The sequence below is a fragment of the Panthera pardus genome, unplaced genomic scaffold (genome assembly GCF_024362965.1).
Source record: "Panthera pardus isolate Hobbes unplaced genomic scaffold, ASM2436296v1 HiC_scaffold_11, whole genome shotgun sequence".
NCBI lineage: Eukaryota > Metazoa > Chordata > Mammalia > Carnivora > Felidae > Panthera > Panthera pardus.
Genome location: NW_026526666.1, coordinates 65,788,749 through 65,814,854, shown reverse-complemented (window position 1 = coordinate 65,814,854; position 26,106 = coordinate 65,788,749). Strand labels below are relative to the sequence as shown.

The 26,106-nt window shown below is 37.5% G+C and overlaps 2 protein-coding genes across 15 annotated transcripts in view; one reads left to right on the top strand and one right to left on the bottom strand.

The window, feature by feature from the left end:
• RNF11 (ring finger protein 11) overlaps positions 1 to 18,847 on the top strand; it is a 39,521-nt gene extending 20,674 nt beyond the window's left edge. Inside the window, exons 2-3 of the mRNA XM_019449333.2 lie at positions 14,910 to 15,079; positions 16,579 to 18,847. Of these exons, the coding sequence (XP_019304878.1) occupies positions 14,910 to 15,079; positions 16,579 to 16,750 (342 nt within the window). The 3' untranslated portion in view covers positions 16,751 to 18,847. The remainder of the gene's footprint in view (positions 1 to 14,909; positions 15,080 to 16,578) is intronic.
• Positions 18,161 to 26,106, bottom strand: part of TTC39A (tetratricopeptide repeat domain 39A) — a 61,751-nt gene continuing 53,805 nt past the window's right edge. For all 14 annotated transcript variants that reach the window (XM_019449320.2, XM_019449318.2, XM_019449316.2 and 11 more), the window contains one exon: positions 18,161 to 25,947. In XM_019449320.2, coding sequence (XP_019304865.2) covers positions 25,824 to 25,947 — 124 coding nt within the window. In that variant the 3' untranslated portion in view covers positions 18,161 to 25,823. The remainder of the gene's footprint in view (positions 25,948 to 26,106) is intronic.

The window sequence follows — 26,106 nt, the reverse complement described above, 5'->3', positions numbered from 1 at the left end:
TCCACAGGAACAGATGGTGGCCAGAGGCTGGGGAGAAAGGGGAATGGGTGGTAACTACCTAATGGGTACAAAGTTTTTATTTGTGAGTGATTAAAGTATTTTTGAAGTAGATAGAGGTAGTGGTTGCACAACATTGTGAATGTACCAAAGACTACTGAATGTTCTCTTTAAGTTGGTTAATTTTATGTTCTGTGAATTCATCTCAATTTTTAAAAAGTAGATTTAGGCTCAAAAAAAAGAATTAGACTCATCGGTGTATACCATATTCTTAGCAGAATTAAATGTACCTTGTGAGTTGTCTCTATGTTGCCTTCATTGTCTTTTCAGCTTACAAATTAGAATTTCTAACTTTTAAAATTAGCTATTTACTTAGTGATACCAACTTTTTTTACTTTTTTACTTAGCTATTAGTGATACCAAGTTTTTTTTCTTCTTATAATTGCAAATTAAATAGAATTACATAGAAATAAAAATTAACTCATATTTTCAATACTGTAATGTAACCATAGTTAACATTTCAATGGGCATGTCTTTATGATTTTTTTCAAATATAATTATTTTGAAATGTATACATAATAGCACTTAAATATTTTTGCATCCTTTTACTTTTTTAAAAATTTTTAAAAAAATGTTTATTTTTTGGGAGACAGACAAAGTGGGAGAGGGGCAGAGAGAGAGGGAGACACAGAATCCAAAGCAGGCTCCAAGCTCCGAGCTGTCAGCACAGAGCCCGACACAGGGCTCGAACCCACAAAGCGCGGCATCGTGACCTGGGCTGAAGTCAGACACTCAACTGACTGAGCCACCCAGGCACCCCTGCATTCTTTTACTTTTAATGTCAGTTTATAAGCATTTTTCATGTTGCCACAGTCTTCAGAACTCTAATTTTTAAAATCCATTAATTATTCTGTTGTCTGTATTATTCACCTGCATATTTACGTTATTGATATTCCAGGGTGAATTTCTTGATTCCTGATGGTGGTAAATGTAGAGGAGATGGTGGGGTGTGTTTCTCATGTCAAAATTGTAAAAAAAAAAAAAAAAAAAAAAAAAAAAAGTGTGCTGTCAGCTTCAGTTGGAAAATAATTTGTAAATAGCTGGTCATCTCTGTTTACATAGCTGGATAACCTTGCTGAGAACAACTTCACATTTGGTTTCTAAGATTAATCTAGTAATCCTAACCTCTGTTTATTTATATTTGTACTATTGAGGTCAGGTTAGGAATCTTTGTTTTTTTGTTTTTTTGAGGTGCATTACTAAGAGGACTTAAGCACCCTGTATTCTATGTTCTGCTAATCTCCCATTTCTCTTACTAGTTAACTTTCCTGATGACCTGATCCATGGAATTGAGCTTGAGGAAGAATCTAAAGATTAAACCTAATTTTTCATTTTCAGACTTGTAGGAGCTGACATTTGGGACAATCTCAGTAGTCTAATGGACAAATACCAGCATCTCACTATGTATTCCATATAGTCTCAGCATTGAGATACAGGACATTCTCTCTATCTGTGTCTAAAAAGGATCATTGTAAGAAAACTGTAAGTTTTCTTCTTTCTTATGTTAGGGTGTGTTACATGAAACAACATATGAACAATTAGAAAGCAGGCATTAGGGATACTTGTATATTAGGGATATATGCTATCGAATAATGGCATTAGAAAGTAGGAACTATGGGTGGGGGGCACAGAGGCAGGGGCGCCTGAGTGGTTCAGTTGGTTGAGCGTCCGACTTTGGCTCAGGTCATGATCTCATAGTTTGTGGGTTCGAGCCCCACGTCGGCTCTGTGCTGACGGCTTGGAGCCTGGAGCCTGCTTTGGATTTTGTGTCTCCCTCTCTCTCTACCCATCCCTCACTAGTACTCTCTCTCAAAAATAAAAACGTTAAAAAATAATTTAAGAAAGTAGGAACCACCTATGTAGAAGCTGCAGCAACTGACCTGACTAGAGGATGTAGAAAGTCTGTATTTGGTCAGACTAATTTTAGGCATCCTTGAAGCACCCTGGTTCTTTCATATAAAAAGTCCTGTACGATTTGTATACTCCTCTCACCTGTACCCCAGAGTATTTCACTAGGCTTCTAGGAAAAATCTCATGTAAAAATGTGAGCATTTTCAAAACAGTCTTCAGCAAATGGTGCTGGGTCACCTGCATTACCACACGGAATGTATTTGGACCCCTTTATCACACAGTATACAAATAATAACTCAGTTGTTTGTATACTTAAATATAGAGCTAAATCTACACAAGCTGTAGAAAATATAGGGACAAGTCCTCATGACCTTGGTTTAAGCAAAGCCTTCTTAGATATGATATCAAAAAGCACCAGTGACCCAAAAAATACGTAAGGGAACATCAGAATTTAAAACTTGCATGTCAAAGGACACCATCAGGAAAGTGAAAGACAACCCATGGAATGCAAGAAAGTATTTGCAAATCCTTTATCTGATAAGAGACTGATGACCATGATATGTAAAGAACTTGTACATCTCAGTAGAGACAACCCAGTTTCAAAAAAGGTAAAGGATATGCATAGACATTTCTACAAAGAAGGTAATGCAGATGGCCAGTCAGCATGTGAAAAGATGCTTAATAATCATTTGCTCTCAGGGAAATAAGAATCAAAACCACTAAGATGGCTATAAAAAAAACAAGGATTTGGTAACGGTGTGGGGTAAGATTGTAACTCTCATGCACTGCTGGTGGGAATTTGAAAATGGTACAAGTACTTTGTTGTTTTTAAGTTTTTAACTTTAATTCCAGTGTAAGTACAAGTACTTTGGGAAGGAGTGTAGCAGTTCCTTAAAAGATGGAACATAGTTATGTGGTCTAGCAGTTCTCCTAGGTGTATACCCAAGACACATGGAAACACATCCACACAGAAACTTGTTCACAAATGCTCATAGCAGTGTATTCATAGTAGCCAAACAGTGGAAACAACCCGGATGCCCACGAGTTGCTAAATACATTATATAACTCGTGATGTGTATATGGAATGAAATATTAGTCAGCAATTAAAAAGGAATGAGGTTCTGATACATGGTACAACGTGGGTAAATTTTTAAAACATGCTAAATTTTAGGCCTCCAAAGACCACATTAGTATGATTTCATTTATATGAAATGCCCAGAACAGGCAAATCTCTAGAGATACAAAGCAGATTAGTGGTTGCCTAGGGCTGGGGAATTTGGGGGAAAAGGATAAATGACTGCTAAAAGGTATGAGGTTTCTTTGGGGGATGATGAAAATGTTCTGAAATTATGATGATGGTCACATAACTCTTTAAAAATAATAAGACCAATGAATTGTATATTTTAAAATGGATTAATTTTATCTTATGAATTAGAGCTCACTAATTGTTATATTAAGTATAGGCTTTTTACTTTAGTGGTACTATATTTCCTCAGTGTGGGGAGGTACTTTTTAAAACTTTTCAATGCTTTTTGGGGGTGCTTTGGTGGCTCAAACAGTGTATGGCTCTTGATCTCAGGGTTGTGAGTTTGAACCTCATGTTCAGTGTAGAGATTTGTTAAATAAACTTTAAATACATTAAAAAAAAACCTTTTCAGTGCTTTCTGAAATCAAATGTATATTTTAATTGATGTGTGTACATTTAATGGACTGGTCTTCCATATAGCCTCAAACTGTTAGAATCCAAGAAATACACCTTTTAAACTATTTTGCAAAATTCTTACAACCGAAGTTTAGCAATCTTTGGAGGAAATTAATTTTTATTGGTGATATTAGCCCTGGTCCTTCAAAAAATAACTTTAAAAAAAGAAGGGTGAGGGTATCTGTTAGGGAACTTATTGCAGTAAATGTAATACCAGACTTCCTGAGCTCCAAGGCCAACTTTTGGCTGTTACAGACACATTCTTTTTGGAATTAGTACCTTTTTTTTAAAGCTTCCATCTTTTAACTCTTTAAAGGCTGTGCATATTCTGCCTCTAGTTGGTTTTGCAAAGAATTCTTGGGCTTATTACTCTTAGCTTTCAAGGATTCCAGTATTTTTTGGCTGCAGCAAAGACATGGTTCCAACACTAACTCATGCACTAAGTCAGAGGAATATCTCTTAGCCCACAACTACCCTGGAAATCTGTCCTACTGGTAAATAATTCTCTGTCAATAATTGGGTGCTACTTCCCCTCTGGAAACCAACTTGCTTGATGAGAGTCTAATTTAGGAAAGAAAATGGTGGTAAGTGCTTAAGAGACTCTTATTTTAGACAAAATTAACTTAGAGGATCATTTTAATGATACACATGGATTGGAAGCAGAAAGCTGTCAAGGAACCAAGGCAGCCACTCTCCCATTTCTCTTACCCAGGGGTTTAAGGATTTTTTTATTTGTGGGCTCTCCTAATGTCTACTTCACTCGGCATCTCTAATCTGTTTTGAATACTGTCTGTTTCCTCATAACCCCAATTTATACATGCCTCTTAATTTGCTACTCGATGACCTTTTCAGGTCAGTTGATTCAGTTTTCCAATTCTAAGAGAAAAAAAGAATCTGATTGGTTCACGCTCTCTTCACCATTCAGGAGGTGCTGCAAGTCATCAAAACTGTTGGCTAGCCTATAGGCCTTTAGAATGTATGCCTGTCCCAGAAGCTGCCAGGTCATGGGCAATTTAGAGATAGTAGGAGCTGTGGGTGAGGTAGCTGTATTATTCACTTGTTTACTATTTCTGGATCCCTCTACTATAGGGTATTTAGGTTTCAGAAGAGCAGAGACCTTACTTGGTCATAGCTGTATCTCCTTTACCTAAAGCAGCATCTGAAATGTGGTTGGGTGTTCAAGAAGTATTTTAATTGGTGCCTGGGCTCAAAATGTGACCTTGATTTCAGTTGTCTTGAGCTTTAGATGAATAAGCTTGTCTAATGACTTGCTAATGCAGGGTACCGGTAGTGATAATGCCTACCAGTACCCTAATTAGGATATTGTAATTAACCCTGTACAGTAAGTGCTCAGTGAATATTATACAGTGAATGAAAGAAGTCAATCTTTTCGTTTAAAAATAAGCAAACAAATGCCAAACCACCTCCATGGAAGCAGTGTTCTTCCTTGCAGATCATTAGTTTGTATACTTTCTCAGTAAATATAACTTCATCATTTGTCAGTATCATAGATGGGATGCTGGCTCTTTCCCCCTCTCTATAAAATTGTTACCCTTCTATGGTTCAGGAATTACATTAATGCTAATCTTTGGGGTTTTTGTTTGCTTGGCTGGTTGCTTGTTTGGTTTGGTCAAGATTAATTGAACATCAGAGTTAGAATATGCATTGAGACCATCAATTCCAAATCCTCCATTTTATGGCCTTAAATTTCAGCCTGGCAAAATTCAGAGAAAACATTCCCAGTAGGAGACTGCAGCTGGGGAGGGGGTGGTGCCAGCAGCAGCTTGTGAGGCTATAAGGAGAAAATCAGAAGAGCTGACTCTTACTTCCTACTGGAGCAAAGGATACAGCTTTTGGTGACAAGCTGCATTCTTTAGCAGTGACTTTATTTTTCCTTTACCACAAACCAGACTTGTACTATTTCCAGCCTCAGCACATTATTTAGGCACTTACCCACTGCATTGTTTTAGTTTCTGAAAACTCAATTCCCTAAATTGAGTCCAACTTTTAATGCACTGCATTTCAAATAGACATGTTTACACTTTGATATGTTTCTTTCTTGGCTTGTACACTCCCTAAGATTAGTGCCCTTTATATTTTTCTGCCTTCATCATTTTATAGATGGTTCATTATATATTAACAAACAACTGGAATGCTTCAGAGATTTTTCTCATCAGAAGGTCAAACCTTGCTTTTTTATGTGACCGGCTCTGTGTTTTCTCTTTGCTCTGTCTCAGCATATTTTGTAATCCTTTGTTCTTTTTCTGTTCTACCCCCTTCTGTGATGCTGCATTTCTTTTCCTAACACACTTTAATTTTAAATTCTTTTTCTTTATGGCAAATGCTTTTTTTTGGCTCTCATTTTGTTTTTGTTTTGCATGAAGGCGTAGAGAATTAAAGTATTAAGGAGAAAAATAGTGTTTAAATTTATTTGAAATATATTTGCTTCTTATTGTGAATTCCCCCTTTATCAAACGTTAAGCTCACAGGGAAAGTACACGTGTGTCTCCTAACAACATTGAGAGAATGGTAGTTATAGATGATAGAGATAAAGGGAAGGGGGGAAAGTCAGAGGAATTAGGAAGGGTAGTGATGTTGTTATAGGAAGGCCCAAATTTGAGTCCCTATGTTAGTAGGTACTTTATTTATATTTTCTTAGTTATTCCTTGAAAAACTCTTTTAAGATAGGTATTCTATTCATTTTTTCTGAGGAGGAATCTTAGGCTTGGAGGTATTGAATAACTTGCCTAGAGTTGCATACCTGATAAATGCCAGAGCCGAGATTAAATGAGATGTCTAATCTCTTTCCACTGTGCTTCTCTATCAATAACCTATAGTAGGCATATAAATACTGAGTATGAGAAGGATTGTGGAAGTAGAAAGAGATCATTAGTTTGGTTTTGAATGTATTCAAGTTCCCATGAGATAGGTAGGTAGAAATTTGAAAGGGGCAACAAACTGGGTATTGTTACTTGGAGAAGGAATGTTGGTTATAATTCGTATTGAGTTTTCTTTCTGGTTTTATTGTTGCTTAATCCAAATCATTAGACATTTTTTCGTAGCATGTTTACAAAATCCTGGTATGAATATATGACATGGATTACAGGAACATCAGTGCTTTGATATAAAATATTCAGTTTTCCAATAAAGTCTGTTGAATCCCTACTATGTGTCAGATGCTGTGCATAAATAGTATATATTGGTAAACAAAATAGACACATTCCCTGCCCTTATCAAGCTTATATTCTAGTGATGAGGAAATAAAAATAATACACAGATAATCACGTACATTTTTAATTTTTAGCCTAAGCACAAAATACCTCATTAAGGCACCAGCATTTATGTTAATTAGCAGTTTAGTGATTGAGATTTTAATAAACTGATTCATAGTATTTATTTCTGTAGTAAGTGACTTTATACATTGGAAATGATTTTGTGAACATATTTCGGGAGGCATTCAAAATCATTGAGGGTTCACATTTCAGGAAGTGGTGAAGTAGGTACTATTATCAGTCATTCTTAGAGAATATACTTAGCAAAACAAAAACAACTCTAATCCCAATATTATGGCATATACACCAACTTTATTAAGTATTAAACACTTGGCTTTGGTGGTGGGGAGCACCTGGGTGGCTTGGTCGGGTAAGTGCCCAACTCTTGATTTCAGTTCAGGTCATGATCTCACAGTTCCTGATATCGAACCCTGTCAGGCTCCGCACAGATAGCATAGAACCTGCTTGGGATTCTCTCTATCAAAATAAACTTAAAAGAAGCACAATTGGCTAGGGGTTCCAGGAAATGTAAAGAAGCACTAAAATGAAAAAAAACAACAACACTAGAGTAAATTAATGGGTGACTTTAGCTATTAGTATGTAAGATTTTTTTAATAGACCTTTCATCTGCTGGTTCAGTGAGGAGCAAAAACAATTCCTGTTGTGGATCTTATAGTCTGGTGGGAAAGACAGATACTCAAATTATAACAAAATGTAAAATTACAACTTTGACAAATGCTGTGAAGAAATGTTACTTGGTGTATAAAAGCCTCTAATAGAGGAGAATGGTTAGTTAGGTTTCTGAGAAAGTAGTTGGATTGAGCTCTGAAGGAAGAAGAGGCATTATTTACGCAGTGTGGTGATGGAGGAGAGTATTTTTTTTTTTTTTTATGTTTGTTTATTTTGAGGGAGAACATGCAAGGGAAGGGCAGAGGGAGAGAATCCTAGGCTGGCTCTGCTCTGTCTGTGCAGATCCTGACACGGGGCTTGAATTGTGAACCATGGGATCATGGCCTCAGCTGAAATCAAGAGTCAGATGCTTAACCAACTGAGTCACCCAGGTGCTCCGGAGGAGAATATTTCATGTAGAGTACAGCAGGTACTATGACTCTGTAGAGATGAGATCATGGCATTTCAGAGGAGCTGAAGGAAAACCAGTGGGGCTAGAAAGCAGTGAGTTGTTAGATGAGGATGGAGGGCCAGCTAGGTAACCAGAATATGTAGGGCTTTGGAAATCTTTTAAGGACTTTGGCCTCCATCCTAAAAGCTATTAAATGTGAAGGGGTTTTAGGTATGTGTGAGAAGGGCATAGGGTTAAATTGGATCTCTGTAACTTCTGGACAGAGAACAAATTCAAGTTTTGCTAACTAATACTGTACACCAGGGACAAAATGGGAGCTTAGGGTATTGGCAATAGATATGAAAAGACATAAACAGATTCTATCAGTATTTCAGTAGACAACTCACTAGAACTTGGTGATGTACTGTATATGGAAGAGTAATGGAGAGGGAGGTACGAAGGATGCCTCTGTCTTACAGAACTAGAACGATGTCATTTACTGACATAGGGCAACCTAAAAAGAGGACCAGATTTTGGAGGGAGTTCGTTTTGGACATGTTGAATTTGAGGTACTTTGAGCACATTGAGTTGAACTGTCAAGTAGGGACTGGAATTTAAAAGGGAGGTTTAGACTAGAATATAAATTTATGAATCATTTGTATCAAGGTGGTAATTTCCATTGTCAACATGGACTTAGTTATTAGGTGAAGACTATAGGACAGAAGAAGAGGCCAGGACAAAACCAGTCACATTTGTGATTCCAAATACAGTCACGTTCTAAGATGCTGGGGATTAGGACTTCATCATAAGAATTTTATAGGAGACACAGTTCAGCCAAAAACAACATCTCCATCTCCCATCCAAGTAGTAACCAGGCCCGGCCCTGCTTCGCTTCTGATATCAGACAAGATCGGATTCAGGGTGGTATGGCTGTAGACAACAACATCTCTATCTCAAAAGTGTTTATCTTTATGATAAATAATGTTCAAAATAATAGTTCCCTCAGTCTTTTTAAATATGAGAAAAGGAATAAAATGCAAGTACTGTGTAACCACCATTGTCAAAATGCACCTTTTTTCCTAAAGGAGAATTTCTTTTTTTCTTTTCCCCACAAAGGAGAATTTCTAATGAACATGGCCAAATAAACTTTGAAAACAAGAGTCAATGTGGGGAACTCCCCATCACTCTAAAAACATTTATCTAGATTATTCGTCAGTTGCATAGGAGGACTCACAGAATATAGTTGGAGGACAGAATATAGAGGAGGACTTAGAATATAGTTGTAATCATAGCTCTGATTTATTATGGCAAAAGAATACAAGTCAAAGTCATCAAAGGAAAAGAGGTGTGTAAGTCCATAGGAAACAGGCAGAAGTTTCCAAAAGAATCCTCTCGTAATACAGTCACACAATACACTTAATTTCCCCAGCATTGAATTTTGCTAGTATGTGTGAAGGGTTGTCTACCAGGAGAACCTGAAATTCTGAGTAGGCACCCACTGCCTACTACATACCAAGATTCCAGACTCCCAGGAGGGAAGCAGGTGTTCAGTGTAAATCATACTGTTTACGCAAGGAGTTTAGATACAGTGAGCCATCAATTAGGGAATGGTGAGAACTGCCCCAGAATACAAATCTTTTTAAATTGCTGTTTTGGGGGCTCCTGGGTGGCTCAGTCGGTTGAGCATATGACCTCGCACTCTGGGAGCTCGAGCCCCATGTCGGGCTCTGTGCTGACAGCTGGGAGCCTGGAGCCTGCTTCAGATTCTGGGTCTCCCTCTCTCTGCCCCTCCCCCACTCATTCTCTGTCTGTCTGTCTCTGTCAAAAATAAGCATTAAAAAAAAAAAAACATTTTGCCAACTAGAAAATACCATCGGATCCTAGTCAGTAAGCAGTAACTCATACATCAAGCCATTTTAACAACTATAATGGGATTAAAATTAGGTGTATGTGTTAAGAAGGGTGAGGCCATAGCATCTTTAAAATACCAGCAGTTCTTAGTCATTTCCTTTTCTCTGTGGCTTTCTGAAGAGTTGTATGTAAATTGAAATCAGAATGTTGAATCATTTTAAATATCTCAATGGTGCTTATTAGAGAGTTCCATTTGTTTAACAAAAAATAACAAAGAAAATACATTCATAATATGAATAATTAAAAGATAGGGTTTTAATTTAGTTTCTTCATAGAGCTTTCCTTTTCTGTTCTTTCTTTGTTCTCCGTACACATGTGAACCAGAAGACCAAGGAAATCTAGCCTCTTAAAAAGTACATGCTTAGAAATTACTAGTTCTAAAACAACTTAGAACAATTTAAAACAATTCTTTTTTGTTCGTAGTAGTAGGTACGTGCAAGGATTTTGGAGACCATTATTACCCATAGTCTTATACCAGTTGTTCTAGTGTGACTTCATATGTGTCATCTTGTGCCAAATTAGATGGATTGGGACTGAGAGTTAGGAGTGTAGCCTCACCTGGATGGAAATGGTAATCCAAGGGTAAAAAACTGAGCTGGCAGGGGTCACAAGAGAGGTCAAAGAATTTCTTGTATTCAGGGACAGGCTAGAAAGCCAGGACCAAAGCCAGGGGCAATAACAGCTTAAAGTCTGCAAACCAGAGTCATTTGGTGATGGGGAGAAAACAAATGGTTAGAATAACTTAGAAATGTTGACATTTACAAAGCTCTTTGATGTTATCTTATGATTGCATCATCACCTTCTAAAGTGGTGCTGTTACCTTGATTATTCAAAGGTTTTAAGGGACGATTAAAGATATTAACAGTCACCACAGTAAGTAAGAGTCCAGTCTTATGATTTAATTTTTCAGACTAAAAATTCCTTATTTTTAGATAGCAGCGTATGAAAAACTGTTCTGTTGATTTGTGTGATTCTGCAAACATGCCCCAGGTAGGGGGGTGGAGATGGGGATCCTCATCCTTCCCAGGTCACATTTCATCCCAGCCCCATTCCACCATAGTAGCTCAGTTTCAAATATTCTAATTATAAATAAGAGTACTCTGAACAAGATAGTTATATGGCTCATAAAACCCATTGGATTAGTATGCCATGTTACCTTTTTAGAACAGGTAGTTTAAGAAAGTGACACCAGAGAAAAGATATCCCAAAGTGAGAACAAGGAGAAACTGTCCACTAGTAGCAGAATTTGACATCCCAGCCGTATGGGAAGAACTACCTGAAACAGCCCTCAGGAGTGTCAAACAAAGGACAGACAGGAAGGTATGATCAGACTTAGGAGTTTATTTTTCTATCAGTAATAGAACCTATACAGGCATAGTTTCAAAGATGGATTTGATATTGTTTGAAATTCTTAAAATTTAGAAGTTACAAAAATTATAAAACCTTTATCATAGATGAAAAACCTTTATAGAACCATTTATTAGATATGCCTTTTTTTTGTGGCTTTCTTAAAATGTCATTTCAGTGTACTGTTCTTCAAAGTAATGTGAATAGTAATGTAAATAGACACAAGCCAAATCATTTAACTTGCAGAATCTCCTTGCTGTCTGGCAACCAGGAATGGTACAGTGGAAATTAATGACTTAAAAAGGAGACCAAAAAAAAAAAAAGGGAGACCTGAATTCTAATTCTGTTATTGTTAGTAATTATGTGATTGTATGCCAGTTTAGACCCATAAAATGAGAGTTGGTCTTAGTTGAATTCTTAGGTTCCTTTTTGAAAACTTTTACTTAGCTCTGCCATAATCCAATCCATTTCTTCTTTTTTAAAAAATTAAATTTTGGGGGCGCCTGGATGGCTCAGTCAGTTGAGCATCCGATTTCAGCTCAGGTCATGAACTCCCACTCATGGGTCTGAGCCCCAGCTCTGTGCTGACAGCTCAGAGCCTGGAGCCTGCTTTGAATTCTGTGTCTCCCCCTCTCTCTCTCTGCCCCTCCCCTGCTCGTCCTTTGTCTCTCAAAATTAAAATATTAAAAAAAAACCTTTTTTTTTTTAATGTTTACTTTTGAGAGAGAAAGAGCATGAGCAAGGGAAGAGGCAGAAAGAGAGAGAGGGAGACACAGAATCCAAAGCAGGCTCCAGGCTCTGAGCAGTCAGCACAGAGCCTGATGCGGGACTTGAACCCACTAACTGAAATCATGACCTGAGCCTAAGTCAGACGCTTGACCAACTAAGCCACCCAGGCGCCCCCACAACAACAACAAAAAACAATTTTTTTAAAAATTAAATTTTACTTCAGCTTTGTTGAGGTATAATTGACATGTAAAATTGTAAATCCAATCCATTTCTTAAAATACTGGAATGTTGTTCCATAGTCATAATAGTAGAGCTACAGTGATAATGGCTAACATTCAGTTAGCTTTTTTATGTATCTTACTGTGCCAGGAATAATACTTGGAATTCCTATTGTATTCTTACAGTGGTCCTAGTACTTTACACATGAAGACACTAAGGCTCAGAGAGGTTTAAAAAATATGGTCAAGCCTTTTCTTATAGCTAGTAAGTGGCAGAGCTTTTTCACATTGAACCATGAAACTTTTATGCTATTTTAAGTTTGCCTACGAGGTAAAAAACCTTGAAAGGGTGAGTATTTAAACCAAAGATGCAACAGTCATATTTATGAGCAGTAATAACCACAGGGTCTTAAGTTTTATATTCACTATAAAGCCTGATCAGTTATTTTTCTAGTGCATAAACTGTGAATTTAATATACATGTTGCATGTAACAGATTCTGAATTTGGGCTATAGACTGAAAATTTTTTGTGTATGTGCAAAGCTCATTTAAAAGGCAATACGCATTTAGGGGTGCCTGGGTGGCTCAGTTGATTAAGTGTCTGACTCTTGATTTCAGCTCAGGTCATGATCTCATGGTTCATGGGATCGAGCCCTGCTGTCAATGCAGAGCCTGCTTGGGATTCCCTCTCTCCCTCTCTTTGCCCGTTCCTTCCTCCGCTCGTGCGTGTGCCCTCGCTCTCAAAATAAACATTAAAAAAAAAAAATAGAAATATGCATTTAAAAAAATGTCTTTAAAGCAAAAATTGCCTGTGCTCGTAGTGCTGTAGATATACAGGGCTGAAAGAAAGCTTTCGAGCTGTACTAGAGAAATGCAGTCAGTTTGGTACTTACTGGGAAAGCTGGAAGAATGGACAGTCTCTTTTTTTCACTTGATGACTGCACTGGTTAATTGACATTTTACTGTAATCTGTATAATCTTCCTATTTCTCTTATAGGTAGACAACACCTATGTAATTAAGCTGGGCTAGAGACAGACTCTAGGTGGTAGGGAGGAGGATTGGGGAAGGCTTCATGTCAATAACCTTCTGGGCAAGGCATAATTTGGACCACTGGACTGCAGGGAAAGGTAAGGGGAATAGCAAGAGCAAAGGCAGTAAAGTGGAAATGCATGGAACTTACAGGAAACAGCTAGTTTGCAAAAATAGATGATAGTTCTTTGAATGCACTATTAATAGTTATAATACCTACCATTTGAGTTCCTGCCATTTCAAGGCTGACCATTCCTCATTTTAAGCCTTATAGCAACCCTGTATTGTAGAATCTAATCCAGATGGGTTAAATAGCTTAAACGTGGTTACTCTGTTAAGTGGCATAGAGACAGAGTGTGAGAGGGGGGAGTGGCAGAGAGAGAAGTAAACACAGAATCCAAAGCAGGCTCCAAGTTCTGAGTTGTCAGCACAAAGCCCAACACGGTGCTCGAACTCACGGAACGTGAGATCATGAACTGAGCCGAAGTTGGACGCTTAACCAACTTAGCCACCCAGGCACCCCTGGGTTTTGAGATTCTTAATTAAACATTTGTTCTGAATCTCAGAGAAAAGAATATTTAAAGTCTAATGTTGAACTGCCTTTGATAAATTCTAACTACTCTCAGAAAAGGGGCCTTATACGAATAAGGCCAGTTTAAAAGGACAAAGTGGTATGTTAGGAGACACTGGAAAAGTCTTTTTCCTTGAATCAAATATTCAATATTGGAGCCTAATTTATATGTATCTGAGACTTTCCACTAAAATTTCTTTTTTATTTCCACTAAAGTTTCTGTTTGGAAAGGATATTTATACTTGAGCCCTTAGAAAGTTTCTCATTATGAGTGCTCTCAATTATTTTATTTTCAACCAGAAATGCCATTAGTTCAAAGCAGTCTCAATTGATGCTAGTTCTGGATAATTATGGAGATCATTTCACAGAATTTTTTTAAGCTTAACACAGATTAAGCAGTTATTCCTGGAGGCATAATCTCACAGTTGCAAATATTAGTGACCTGGTAAACAAGTGCTTAAATTATAGAGATGAGGAGTGATCCTAAAGGATGAATGGAGGTAACATTTTCTAAAGTGAATTGGTAGTTGTGATTTGACGTAAAATTTCCCATGAAACCTCCATACATGGATTGGAAGTTGTCTGTCTATTCAGTAGAGATGTTCTCTGGAAAACCATTTTAGGTGGCTCAGAAATGGTGCCAGCCACAATGAAATCATTAGGTCACAGATGCACCATCTTCCTCATATTTCATTGAGGTCTCTTCTCAAATGTCGAATCAGAGAGGTTTGTTGTGAGCATCCTGTCTAAAGTAGCATCCCCTGGGGCACCTAGGTGGCTCAGTCAGTTGAGAGTCCAACTCTTGATTTCACCTCAGGTCATGCTCCTATGGTTTGTGAGTTCGAGCCCCACATGGGGTTCTGCACTGACAGCTCGGAGCCTGCCTGGGATACTCTGTCTCCCTCTACCCCCTCCCACTTGTACTTTCTATAAAATAAAAGTAAAAAAATAAAATAATTAAAAATTAAATATAATAATTGGTCAGATATGCTATTAAGTAAAGGCAGGGTGAAATAATCTCATACGACTGCACACTAGCCCAGCATACCTCTCCCCAAGGTCCCCTCCCACCCACTAAGCCAAAAAAAATAAGAAACGGAAAACATTACCCCAGAAAACAGTGTAAAAAAAATAATCATTTTCTCCTTTTTTTAAATTTAGGAACAAGTTCCAGTTCCGGTCTACCATCCAACACCTAGCCAGACTCGCCTAGCAACTCAGCTGACCGAAGAGGAACAAATTAGGATAGCTCAAAGAATAGGCCTTATACAACATCTGCCTAAAGGAGTTTATGACCCTGGAAGGGATGGATCAGAAAAAAAGATCCGGGAGTAAGTTTTAATTTATACATGTTTCAGAGTTCTAGCTCCAGAGATTTGTTTTTGAAAAATATTCTCCTACATTTTATTTTTTTTTTCTCCTACATTTTAGAAGATGAATATTTAATTAGTTCATGCAAGAGACTATTAAGATACAGCAATTAAAGGGGCGCCTGGGTGGCTCAGTCAGTTCAGCATCCAACTCTGGCTCAGGTCGTGATCTCACGGTCAGTGAGTTTGAGCCCTGCGTCAGGCTTTGTGTTGACAGCTTAGAGCCTGGAGCCTGCTTCAGATTCTGTGTCTCCCTCTCTCTCTGCTCCTCCCCACACATGCCCTGTCTCTCTCTGTCTCAAAAGTAAACATTAAAATATTTAAAAAAAAGATACAGCAATTAAGAATTTTCATTAAAAAAAAAAATAGCTATGAAATGGTGTGAATTCTGACCATGTTATATGTTGTCCCTGTCCATGTATCACTTAAAAATGATTCACCTGTGTAAGTGTGCTGGTGGCCTTGTCTGCTGGGAAAGCAGTTTGGCAATATGTCAAAGACTTTCTCAGGTCTACACCCTTTGAGACAGTTAATTCTAAAGCTCTATCCTAAAATGTGTACCTCACTCCAACTCTTAGCACTTTATACACAAGATATTCACCATGGTTTTATTTAGAAGTATAGCTAAGTAAATTGTTTTATAGGAATACATTGGTAGATTATGCAGCCACTAAGATGGTTAAGGAGTTTTAGTGATAATTTGGAAAATCTTACACCTATTCTTAATTCGTGGAATAATTTTATTATGCCTGATGAGTTGAATATAAAATTTTACTTCTGGGAAGTTTTTGTCCTCAGAGCTCAAGACATAATTTAATTTACTATGTTGATGCTTGGCTCTTTGAGCCATAGCACTATTTAGTACTAGTACCTAAGATAATAAACTGTCTAGAATACGGACTTCTGAAATATTACAGTATTCGGTTGCTTCTTAAACCTGTAGAAAAATGCATTGAACTTGAAACTAGGGTTAATGAAGAGATCTTTAACTATAACAGTCCAGTAAGTAGGCTGAATTTAGTGTTTGTTTTTACATATAGTTATTAAAATGAAAACTATCTTACTCTTGGGCTTACACTAAAAGCTGAGTTCAGGTACACAAATTTGATCTGATGGCTTCCTACCTTGAAGCATCACATTCTTCTTCAGGTGTCTTCTATAATATGTAGCTGCTTTATAAATGCAGTTCTAGGAATGGATTTGATCCCCATGTGGTCCATTCCTCTTTGCTCTGTTAGGTCTCAAACTTGGCACATTTCCAGGGGATCAAAGTAAGAGATTGTTGATGGAATAATGCTTATTAGGAAAAAATTCAGTTTGCATGCTCAGGTGGTAGGATTACAGGCAAGCCATTTTCATCTGTTCAGTTTAACACTGTCTTTGTAATGAGATTTTAAAGAGTATTTTAGATGACTTCTCTAAACATGCTTTTTCTGATTTCTCTCCCTGACCCCCAACAGGTGTGTGATCTGTATGATGGACTTTGTGTATGGGGACCCAATTCGATTTCTGCCGTGCATGCACATCTATCACCTGGACTGTATAGATGACTGGTTGATGAGATCCTTCACGTGCCCCTCTTGCATGGAGCCAGTTGATGCAGCACTGCTTTCGTCCTATGAGACTAATTGAGCCAGGGTCTCTCGTCTGACTTTAAGTGAACCATCATTTTTGGTGGTTTTGATCTTTTGTCACTGAGCCCAAAGAGCCAGGGATTAGGAATTAAGATCATGCACAAAAGTTTCCTAAAAATTCCTGAATGGCTGCAGATGTTGGGGAAAAAATACGTGATATTTTAGAAACTTAGGGGGAAAAGTAGGATGGTATTTTTATGTAAAGCCTTGACCCAGTGTTTAAAAACATAATTGTACTTAGATCTTGTTATTGCTCCAGTACATAGGAATTGTGTAAAGTGTTACAGCAGCTGTATATGTTTAAATTGTGTGTGTTGAAGATTAGGAAAAAGATAGTGGTTGTTTTTCCTACATGAAATAATTTTCTTTTTCCCCCCACCAAAATTCTTTTCTGAAGTTGCTGGCATTTGGGTCAAGGTTTTATTAAAAGCTACATTTTATAACACTGGCACAAAAAAAAGTAGTTTTAAGCTTGTTTGCACAGTTCTTTTTTTCCATTGGAAATGGAATTCATTGCCTTAGGTCTTTTTAAATAGTGTATTATTATCGTTGGGGCTGGCTCTATGCTTGAAAACCAGTTTATTTATAACCTGTTATAAGTGCTATATCTGTTTGCAGTTAGGAAATGCAGAATTCAAAGTGATCTCCTAGCTTGTAAGCAAACTGAGATGCACTATCCCTTTTCTATAAAAAATGAGTTATGTCAAGAAACCAACTCTAGTAAAGTGGGGTTTACTATTACCCTTTCCTATGTGTTTTATCTAATTATTTTGGTTGTTAATATGGTAATAATTAAAAGTCAAGGTAAATTTTAAATATTAAGATTTCTGATTTATTGAGCTTGACTTATGCCACCACGCTTATGTAAAATGAAAGTGGCACCATGGTGAAACTGAAAAAAGTTGCTCAGTTGTAACCGTTTTGATTTATTCTTTCTTGTGACCTCTTTCCCTTATTGTCTTGAACCATAGCAAAAGGATACTGCATCTCTTAATAATTGTAGTGCTGAGGTTATTGAAGTTATATAAAACACATCTCAGTCTCTGTTTCTTAGAAAGGACAGTCCTGCTAGCTGACTGACAAGTCTAAGTCTAAGCAGGGAGAATTAAGATAAATGTATTTCATGTTTTGCACACAAATGCAAAATTTGTATAACCACGTGACTTCATAGTTGTGGTCTCAAAGAAGGAATTTTTCCTTTATCTTTTTCTTGCAGTTAATGTAAGAGCACTCTGAATCTCTAAGCTTCTGAAGTGTTAGAGGTAGAGATGGTCTAGTAAAGATGTAGTTTGTAATGTTTTATCCATTTAGCATGTGTTTATTTTTCCTTATGTACTCAAAGGTGACATTTGTTCAGCTCAGTGATATTATAGTTAAGAATCATTCATTAGCAAAAGGAGAAGCAATCTCAGTCTAACAAATCAGAAATGTTTATTTTATATTGAGTTGACTATTTGACTCTAACACTTTTCTACATACAAAACACAAGTATCTTGAGGGTTCTCCATTATTGCATTGTAGAGGAATTCAGTATGTCATAAAACCTTCTTAAAGATTTGACACTAGACTGTAGTATACATATGTTGGTTAATTTTCTTATGAGCCCCATGATGGAAAGACTTAAAGATGAGATTGAGAAAAACTGAGAGAAATTAGATTATCAGGTTCTTTTAAATTGTTACATGTATCTTGCTTAAGTTTTTGTTTATTAATTTATATCCACCCAATTACATAAAGCAAATTTGGAGGAAACACCTGAAGTTGTGCAATATTTTCAGTGATATATTACTTTTTTTATCCTGTGTTTTCTACTTAAACATGTCTGTGTCATCAAGTATTATAGTCAGACTTTCCTTTTTTTCTACATTGTTAAAAATGGTAAGTGAACTTTAAAAATATCATCTAATATGTTTCTGTTAGTTTTTATTACAAGGCTTCTTTCACAGAAGTTTGGCAGTAATATTGAAGGAACTAGTATTGAGCTGAAAATTTTAAGGTACTTTGTATTCTTTAATTTTGATTTCCATACATCATGTTAAGAACTATCAATTTTGGCTTTTACTAAAGTTAAATAAAGTTATAATACAGTTGTAAAGGGCTAGAGTTGATTACATTAGAATATTATTCAAATTATCTAATCTTTCTTTAAAACAGTGTATAAATTTAAAACAATGTACACATTCATAAATTTAATCTCTAGGTCTATATACTTTTTGGGAAGTATTTTTTATGGTGTGGCATTTAATACCATCTGATCATAACTTAAGCTTGATAGCTTCCAATTTTCTATAGCTAGAAATAATAGGTACAGCATTTAGATTTAGGCAAGATGTGTCCAGGGTTGGCTATAGGATTTGAAATATCTGAAAAGCCTGATCAGGAAAAAGTAAGATTCTTACCCTTTTAAGTGTAAACACAACAAGTTGTATTACTTTCAAATACTTGTGTAGTTGGGTAAACAAAAACTTTTTCAATTCTGAGTGTTCTTTATAGGAAATTTCTTAAACCAGGAGAAGATTCCCCTTACTGTTCGTGTCTCCTGTGTGATATAAACCAGTATGATTTTACAGAATACAGTGAGCATCGAGGTGACAAGTTCTTTGTGTACCACAAATCTCATAAGGAAGCATGCATTTTACAAAAGGAATAACAATAGTCAAGAGCAGACCTGTGTATACTCCCGAGACTGAAATGGTAAATAGTAAAGAAGGTAAGTTTCTTTGGCATAATTTAGAAATGTAGGCAGTTTGGTTACCTCTGCTTACAAAGGCATTATAGCAGTTTCCCATAGCCAATTGGTTACACTTGCATGTAAGGGCACAGTGGCCACTGTAGTAACCCCAACTAATTTGGTGAGCCTTTAATTTTGAAATTAGTGGACATGAGAGAAGTTGGATTGGTTACTATCTTCAAATATTTTTAAAGTTACTCACTGAATATAAAGATCATCTGCTCCTTTTTCTGGGTGGGAGAAAGAAGATTATAACCCCCTCTTTCTGTACCCTCTGTGCAGCTCCCTTACTCTAATCTTACACTCTTCAAAAAGCCACAGACCTGGCTGAGGATGTCCCCCTCATGGGAAGCGTGGGTATAAGAGCCATTAGCACCCAGAGCTGTCTTCCTGACAGCATTTATATTAACCCTTTGAGGACTTAGCTAAATTCCTTCTAATTTCTTCCCTTTTGGTCTTAGTTCTAAATTTTTTACCACTGAGGTCTCAGTTCCATCAATTTCATACCTCTTTTATTCATGAAGGCTACTTGATGTTCCTGCTTCCTTCAGAAATGAATCAATAAACTATAGGCTAGCCTGCCTGTTAGGAGATTGGATCTACCCATTCATCTCTTTAAACACATTTTTTTCCTTGAAGACATACACAAATCTAGTTGCCTAATAAATGCTTGTTTAAAATATAGAGTAAAATGTCCAATTAGGAGATTTTCATTGTTGCTTTGAATATAGTGATTGACCTACTATTAGATGTGATTTTCCTGAGAGCCATTAAAAATAGTCTCTGAAATGATTTTTTCTTAGTTCTGTATATGTCAAAACACGTGGGGTGCCTGGGTGGCTTAGTTGGTTGAGTATCCAGCTCTTGATTTGGCTCACATCATGACCTCACAATTGGTGAGATAGAGCCCATGTTGAACTCTGCTGGCAGAGGGGAGCCTGTTTGGGATTCTCTCTCTCCCTTTCTCCCTCTCCTCTGCTCTCTCAAGCATTTAAAAATTAAAAAAAAAAATGTATTTGCCTACGGTCAGGCATTGGTGTAATGCTCATAACTCAGATTTAGGGCTTTTGTTAGTAGTAATTCAAGCGAAACATAAGGAAAGGATTTAATGGAATAACTGTAAATGATTGTATAACAAACATCTCAAAATAGTACTTTTTCTAAGTGGTTTGAAAGCCTAGAGTAAGTTGATTTTATGTATTTAGGGGAAGTTAATTGGACTGTTTATTAGCTCTGCACAAAGTATTTTTACTAGAGAAAAATGATTTTTTTTTAAAGATCCTACAACACATTAAGGCTTGTATTAAAATGATATATAGATGTTAGTAAATGAATGAGGCACGTATATTTTGGCAATATTAATTTAAATATACTTCGTAAATTGTTTCCTGAGAGCCTATGGATCTAATAAAAACATCCCACCAAAAAATTTAAAAAAAAATTAGCCCACTTAATTGTACCCAGTCCTTTTATAAATTATATAGTGGTAGTTTTAAAAATAACAGCACAACTGGGTACTCACTGATTATTCAGAAGTTGATTGTCCAGATAGTAACCATACTTTGCTTTTCCGTTTGTCCTTTGGCTATTTTCCTTGCTTTTTAGCAAGTAGATAATCCACGAATCCCTTCACACCCATTTCCTGATCCATAAAATTGTTGATAGGTGCTTCACCAAAATTGTACAAAAGGGATTTGGATTTATCTGCTTAATTGTCCACATTGTTTTTTGCTTTATCACTCTGAGCAATAGGCATTAGTTCAGGAGCCATCTGATTAATGTTGCTGATAGACTAAAACCATTTATTGTTTTCATAAAGTCTTTAAGGCAACTTTAAGAGAGATACTAACTTTCCTTTCCTTTTTTTTTTTCTTGAGAGAAGTTTTTGTCCACTGGAAGATTTAGTCATCTTTGGATGCTTCCACAAAGTTTGTTTTTCTCTGCATATGAACGAAACAGCATTATGAGTAAGGTATAGACTTTAAGCATCTGAAACTGATTGTGATCAAAGGAGGAACAGGACCTGTTTGGTTTGGACCCCTTCTGTAACATCAGGGCTTGTAGGCTCCAGATTTCTTGGCCTTGAGAAAAAGTTGAAAAGGTAACTGAGGGTTTGTCTTAAGAGTCTGGTCCTAGTGGTGAACCGTGAGATTTGGTTGATTTTGAAAAAGTAATGAACCCCATTTCTCAATTGGCCTCATAGTACTTAATCTAGGCCTTCCAAAAGCAAGTTTTAGGCATTGTGTAAATTCGGAAACCTGGATTATGCTATCAGAAAGACATAGGAAAAAGAAACCATTGAGATTGGCCTCTGGCACTGTCCATTCTAGAGGTGTGGTAATAGGCTACATTCTGCCAGTTCCAGAACCATGTCACATAGACAAAATGCTCCATGTGTTCAAGCCAAGGATTCTGGTGTTTGAGCTATTATCCAGTACTTTTTCCACCCTTAATAGTGGCCCAGGGGCCAATATAAGTCAGACCCAGCTTTAAACTGATAATTTTACAGTTTGACCAGCAGTTCAGCAAAGGATGGGCTTTAGAATTCAACTGCCTGGCTTTAGATCTTTCTATTGTATAATACCTGTGTGATTGTGGGCAAGCTATTTAATCTGTGTCTCAATTTTCCCATCTGTAAAATGGCAGCAATAGCCCCTTATCATAGGGTGGTTATGAGGATCAGATACACGTAAAGTGCTTAGACTAGCAACTGGTAAATAGCGAGCACTTGATATTAGCTGTTATTCTTCCCAGAGCATATGGTATCTGGTGTTCTGACCAGTTTGCTAATGATGTGAGGAAAACAAAACCCAATCCAGTGAATTGTGAGGTATTGCCTGTGGTTTGTCTGATTAAACTTGAATGTCAACTTTTAGAAGTCCATAGCAACCTTCAATAACTGTCTTCCCAAAGGAAGGGCTCTACTGTATTTTGTCACTTAACAGTTGGCTTTATACAGTAGAAGCAATTCATAGATTGCTCATTTAGAAATGAATTTCTCAAGGCCTAGATTTCAAAAGAGCTTTGCTAACCTAAACAGAAAGGCGTTTTCCAACCTTGGAAAGCTGCATCTGAGAGGTGTGTGTGTGAGAGAAGTTCCCTTTTTTGCCTGGTATCCAGGTACCTCTCATTTACAGTGAATTAGTATGATGGTGCTAAGGATATAGACAGTTGTTGAAAAGGCACACTATTAACGCTTTAAATTTAAAGCAAAGGAAAAGACTTGTATACTCACCATGATCTAAGAAACTTAGGAGTAACTCCAGAGAACTCTCTGGATGTTTTTTTCTTTGATTCTAGCACTCAGCAGGCCGAGGCTTTCTGAAAACCTCCTGGGTGCTATTCTTCAGTTGCTGGGACTCTTCCACCTGGGCCTCAGCCAAGTCTTGGGTTGGCATTGGCTTTTTAAGGGTCCTGGCTTTGCTGTCAGGTTATGACTTTTTGCTGTGAATGACGAAAGCTGTCTTGGAAACATTCCCATTCGGACTTGAGAGATAAGGCTTAAGGAATCCTGCCAACACATGGGAGAGCTGATAGGGACCAGCATACTGCTGGAAGCCACTTTGCCAGTCCAAGGGCCTATGACCAGTGAGAGGCAGAGGTAGACTTTCCATTCCCAGGGGCCTGTTTAGATCATATTAAATAGTTACTACTTCCTAACAATGGAGTTCCTTTGTGTAACAGGATTTAGGTTTTCCCAAAATAAAGATTATTTGCTCTCCAAGTGTGCTGGGCTATTACAGAGGTCTTTGATTGAGAAAGCCAGTCATTCCTGGTTAAGTTGCTTGGGGATACAAGGCTTTGGCAAAGGATGGGGAGGTATATATCTTGCCTCATTTTGGAGATGAAAAGCCAGAAATGTACTTGACCAGAGTACTGTTGACAGCAGGAAAGAGCTTTAATCTAGTGCAAATTACTAATTTTTAGAGGATCCATGACTTCCCAAGGTCACTCTGAAAATTGGTAGCAATCCAGGGACTAGAATTGAGGTCTCCTTCTCGGCCAGAATTCTCCACCTGATGTCTGCCTCTCCAGGGCAGATGTGCTGGAAAGCTGCACTACTTAGAGAAACACCAACCAGAAATGGCTCAAATAAGACAGAATGAGATGCCCAGGACAGAATTTTCACCTTCAAAGCCTCTGTACAAGGATATGGTATTAGACACCTGATGTTTTCACCCTACTTCCCAAACATGTTTTTAATAGACTATCTCAAGCCGCAGGGGGCATAAGGGAGACAAAACCCACTGATTTCACTTACTAGTCAGACTGCAGCCGTGGCAACAGAGATAAGGTGATGTAGGCTAATTAATGAAGCTCAGCAGGAAATCAGTAATAACATTGACAAGAAAAACATCCTGGCATAATTTTTAAAAAAAATAAAAGTGCCTAAAATGAAAAGTTTTTGTTTTGTTTTTAACTGCAGTTTTTGCCAACTGTGCTTGGTATTCTGTGACCAGTGCTGTTTTCTTTTTATACAGTAGTATTAGTGTTCTAATATGTGAGGGAACCACAAAAGGCCACCCTCATTCAGTAGCCTGGTTGTAGTCACCCCTCTCACACTACCCTAACAACCTAGAAATAGGCTGATCTCCCAGAATCCAGGCTGTGGAGGAGAGAGAACCTACAAAGGACTTGCTCTTGGTGTAGAGCATTCTTGTGTCTAGTTCTAACAAAAAGTTTTCTTTCATGACATTTCTGCTTTGACAGCACTAAGTGCTGCAAGATGATCTTGAATGAGGGTTTTCCGCTTTGTTTTTCTAATGACAATCTGCTTTGCTTAAAACCTAGGACTTCATTCGTATTAGTCACAGAAGACTGGTTGGCTGTATGTTAACCTGCCCCTGGCAAGTGTTAAGTGTTTACTAAAAATCCAGCAATGCTGGAAGATTGGAAAAGCTCTGTGGTTTCTCCCTTACAGAAATTGCATTCATCATGTATTTGAGGAGTCACGTTTCACAGATGAATATTTTTACTGTGTACATGATTTTTCCCTCCAGGGAAATGGTTAAGTTGAAGTATGCTGTCATTAGCTTGTGAATAGTTAAAACTTGGTGTTGGTCACTAAACTTGAATTCTCCCTGTAACAGTCCCAGAGTTTGAAAATTCAGATGCTTTTAGGGGCCAGAAGGGTAATATAAGTGTTTAAAGCAGTCCCTACTCAGTTCCAACTGATTGTTGCCTTATTTTCTTATTTTCTTATAGGGATGAGCCCATTGTTGCTAGATTGGATTTTCTTTTTAAATAAGAGGCCAGAAACCAGATTTTTAGTGAAATCTCCCCATTCTTAAATGTTAATAACTTACTCTAAAACATTTTAGACATGTTGTCTAAATAAGACAGACCTGGGCCACATGGCTTCTGATCCAGACTTTCTGCCTTGCCCAAGAATTCAAGCAACATATTTTACTGAAATAGATGTTGCATGATCTCTTAAGTTGTGTAAGTTTTATTAAATATCTTTTTTTCTCTTACTAAAAAAATCTAAAACATATACAACAGGCCAAGAATAACCATTCTAAGAAAAATGCTGTCAGTAAATAAATGTACCTTGGAGTGAAATACAGAAGATTTTTGTTTCGTAAATTATTCCCAGTTGTTTCAGTTTGGCATACAGTGAGGATGCAGACTTGTGTCTGAGAACCTCCCCCCAACAGAAGGGCCACACAGCTCCCCTTCCATCCCCCCGGGCAACCCCTATTTCTTACTGGTGAATATTAATATATTTTTTTCCTACAGATGGACTCACATGTCTTTTTAGACAACTTTCATTTTTTTTAATTGGAGAGTTACTGAGGGAATGAAAATGAAGTGTAAGACGTAAGGTAGAGGGTGTCTGTATGCAACCTCTATGCCCACCCCTCAGAAGCCTTGAAGCTTTTGAGGTACAGACCCTCCGAAGGATCCTTTCAGCCCTGGAAGCTGAGACCTTGCTGAATTTTGAAAAGCAATTTGGTTCTGGACATCATAGATTTACCTCCAGATTAGAATGGGTTAAAACAGATTTACAGGTGGTTGGTTACTTTTTTTTAAGCCAACTGTGATACCATTACTGTATTTCTAACATGTAAACTCTTCATACATTCTTTTAAACATCACAGTGAAAAACAAGTACCCGTATGTGTGATAGGGCAGGCAGAGGGCTCCACCTGCTCTGTCCTTGGTAAAGGCCCTTGGCCACACTGGTGAAAATGCCGACTTCTCTTCTGCATGAATACAAATGTTGTGCCATCCCACTGGAGCACCGGTGGACCCCGAAGGCAGGGCAGGGGGAGGGGATCTTTTTGAAATGTTTCCAGCTCTGTCCAGCTGTCTTCCAGCCTGGGAATGCTGCATAAAACTATAAGGACACTGATGAGACCATGGATCTGTTGCCATTCTCTAGGGAAGACTTGGCTTGGAGTATGGCTGCCTGGATTCTAAAATGTGTCCTTGACTCCATGGAGTAATTCTTGTAGTTTTGCCTGGAAGAGACCAGAGAATCAAACATAAAAGGCTGCTCGAGGAAGTACTTTTCCTTCAATCTGAACTATAGGAACCTACTAGGCCAAGGAAGATTTTTAGAAGCTTAAATCCTGGTCTGTCTAAAAGAGTTGGGCCTTGCCCAGTAGGGATTAACAGAA